The 3,327-nt window shown below is 44.2% G+C and overlaps 1 protein-coding gene across 22 annotated transcripts in view; it reads right to left on the bottom strand.

Moving 5' to 3' along the window:
- Positions 1–3,327, bottom strand: part of Madd (MAP kinase activating death domain) — a 41,991-nt gene that overhangs the window by 12,734 nt on the left and 25,930 nt on the right. For all 22 annotated transcript variants that reach the window (XM_026787775.1, XM_026787774.1, XM_026787780.1 and 19 more), the window contains 4 exons: positions 2,131–2,230; positions 1,597–1,659; positions 1,231–1,351; positions 1,023–1,128 (listed from right to left, as the gene is read on the bottom strand). In XM_026787775.1, the coding sequence (XP_026643576.1) occupies positions 1,023–1,128; positions 1,231–1,351; positions 1,597–1,659; positions 2,131–2,230 (390 nt within the window). The remainder of the gene's footprint in view (positions 1–1,022; positions 1,129–1,230; positions 1,352–1,596; positions 1,660–2,130; positions 2,231–3,327) is intronic.

Genomic DNA, 3,327 nt, shown 5'->3' with positions numbered 1-3,327 from the left:
GATCTACAGAGCTAGTTCCAGGACAGGCTCCAAAGCTACAGAGAAACCCTGTCTCGAAAGACAAAAAACAAAACAAACAAAAAAGGCAGGCTGAGCAAGCCAACAAGAGTGCTCCTCTGTGGTGTTCGCATTGGTTCCTGCCTCCAGGTTCCTGCCTTGGTTTCCTGCTAGTGACGGACTGTGACCAATAAGCCCTTTCGTTCTATGTGGACATAATGCTTATAACAGCAACAGAAACCTAACTAAGACACAACATCAGTCAAGACAAAAAACTTAGAGAACTATCTCCATATTTGGGCATCTGATCCCTTCCCAGTTAGAGGCTAGGGAGAACAGGAGAAATTCCTTATCTCACAGCCATTGCCTGCCACCACCACTCCAAACCCATTCTCTCCCAGAGAAGAACTCTTTTGCTTGGTAATATACTTTCCCACAGCAGGACATGGAGCACAACTCAAATTAGGTTTTATCATTACTCTGTTAATAGTGGGCATTTTTCTTTTTGACAAGATTTTATATAGTTTTATTTGGTCTTGAACTTATAGTCAAGGCTGGCTTTGAATTCCTGCTTCTCCAGTCTCTACCTTCCAAGTGCCTTATTTTCTGGCATGAACTACCATGCCTACTTAGGCAGATTTTTCTAGCAATAGGAAATTATGTATGACAAAGGGCTGGTGCTGAAGATAAATTATGAGCCTCTGGAGGGCTTAGAAAATGAATTAAATCAGTTGTATTCTGTGGGGAGCTCTACTGCCTCTTAAAACAATTTAGCAAAAAGAGCACATATAAAATTCAAAGTAGACAAGTAACAAGTGATAATCAATTTATTTTATAACATTCACCAACAAAAACACAACCACTAAGTTAAGCCAATAGTATGCAAGCTGGCAAAGAGGCCTTGGACTCTCAGCTAGGAAGAAAGCGCCAGTCAGACACTCTGACAGCTTCCCAGCCATCCCAGAATTTAGGCAATAGAATAAGCCTTGCTCTTCAAGCACCAGTGTCAGCAAAGCCAACATTACCTTCATCAGCAGCATATAGGATATGAGGTTGTGTAAAAGTGTGGCCAGTAAACGATCTTCATCATCCTCCAGTCGCTTCCGGTCATGTTCTCCCAGGGACATGTACCTGAGAAGAAGACCAGGTACAAGTTAGTTCTCAGGTTGGAGACCACAAAACACAGCTGGAAGAACTGAATAGGGATAGTCTCATCTTTCCTACGTCCCATACCTGTCGATCATTTCCTGAGGACCCTGGTCCATGCCCATCCCTTCTCTTTCCAACATCACGGCATCTAAGAACGCATCTTCCCAGAACTGCATCTGGTCCCATAGAGTGGACCGCTCTTTGCCTGTAGAACAATGTTATTTCCTGGGTGGGGGTGAGGGCGTGGCCTATTTATCATTCCAAGAATATGGCTGCCAAATGAAAAGCTAGTAAGTCCCAGATAAAACAAGGCCTTTCCAAACTCCAGGGCAAGGAAACCAACCTTTCTCCCAGATCTAATGCGCTTGCCACCAACCCCAAAGGCCTCCAGCAAGGCCCAGGCCCTTCCCAAGCATGAAGAATGAACATAGCACACAAAGAAGCCGTTACTTATAGAAAAGGTCTCCATAGCAGCTTCCTCTAACTGGTCCCACATCGATCCTTTGTCCCTTCCTGCCAGTTTGTGAGCAGCAAGGGACATGGTAGCAAGGGGAAAGAAAGGAGACAGAAACACACAGCCTGTTGATTAGTACCAAAACCCAGATTCATCTAGTTTTCAGCTCCTGCTTATCCCACAGATTCCTTGGTTCAGATTTCAAAATACTATCTGGACTGGTGAGATGGCTCAGTAGGTACAAGTGCTTGCTGTCCAGTCTGATGACCTGAGTTCAATCCCTGAAGCCCACATGAGAGGAAGAAGGAAAAAAACAATCTCCACAAGTCCTCTGACTTGCACCTGTGTGCACAGCACATACCACCCCCATTAAATAAATAAATATTGAAACGAAGTTTAAAAAAAAAGTTTAAAATCAGATGACATGCCATCTAATGTCAGAATTGATATTAGCAGAAAGCCAAGCGGCAGCTGTTGGTGCTACCCCACTCCCATGGCTGAGCCCAGGTTTCTTCTGACCAGTCTCTTACCTAGTAGTCCCTCATAGAGATAGACTCGCTGGCCTACATCCTCGGCGCGAATTGGACTGCCAGCCAACTTCTCCTTTGGCTTCAAGCTATGGGCTTTACCCTGGAAAGACAAGGTAGGTCAGATGCCAGACTGATAAAAAACCAGGCACCACACTGAAAGGCTCACTACTCAGTGGACGGCACCATTAGCAACATAATTATCCCTACTAGGTTTGGCTAAGTCATTCTGATAATCCTGTTTCCTGTTACTGCTTCCTAAAGGAAGAAAAGGAGGCCTCACTCTGCCTTCCCTTTCCGTCTCAGCGCTGTTTTCTCTTAGGGCTGGGCGTGCCTTAGCTTTTTAGCAAGTTTGAGGCCAGCCTGGGCCACGAGAGATCCTGTTTTACACCCTCACCCCACAAAACAACATAAAATCTTTGTAGTAGCATGACACAATAGAAAGAACACAGAGTCTGGCCAAGGCCCAGATCCCTACTTCTTATTATTTTTTTAGCTGCTGAGGATCATTTTCCTTGTCTGTAACATGAATATTCTAATATATCCCTCACAGGACTAGAGAAATGATTAACTTAATTAGTTTATTTACTTAATGTGCACACATGCATGTTCACACGTGTGTGCACATGTCTAAGAGTGTGAGGGCCCAAGAAGATAGCAGGAGTTCCCTCCACTACTTCCTACATTATACACACACAAATCAAACAAGAAGATAGCAGGAGTTCCCTCCACTACTTCCTACATTATACACACACAAATCAAACAAGAAAAGCCTTTACTGAGTCAAAAAATGTAAGTAAACTTTCTCACCTCAACCATACAAACACCCTTGTTCAACAGCATAGGACAATTAAGGCTGTGTGGAAGGAAGGGCCAGAAAAGGTAGCACATGGTGGCCAGTATCCCAGAGTCAAAGCACAATCAAGGAATTTTAAAAAGTTTTTTATACTTTTTAATGATTTATTTTTTATTTAATACACATTGGTGTTGTGCCTGCACGTATATGTGCATGAGGGCATTGGATCCCCTGGAACGGGAGTCACAGACAGTTGTGAGCCACCATGTGGGTGCTGGGAACTGAATGCAGTCCTCTGGAAGAGCAGCCAGTGATCTTAATGGCTGAGTCATCTCTCCAGCCATAAAAATGTTTTAAAGAGCCGGGCGATGGTGGCGCACGCCTTTAATCCCAGCACTCGGGAG

Source organism: Microtus ochrogaster (genome assembly GCF_000317375.1).
Source record: "Microtus ochrogaster isolate Prairie Vole_2 chromosome 14 unlocalized genomic scaffold, MicOch1.0 chr14_random_1, whole genome shotgun sequence".
Classification (NCBI taxonomy): domain Eukaryota; kingdom Metazoa; phylum Chordata; class Mammalia; order Rodentia; family Cricetidae; genus Microtus; species Microtus ochrogaster.
Note: the sequence above shows the minus strand (reverse complement) of the source record. Positions and strands in the feature narration are given on the sequence as shown.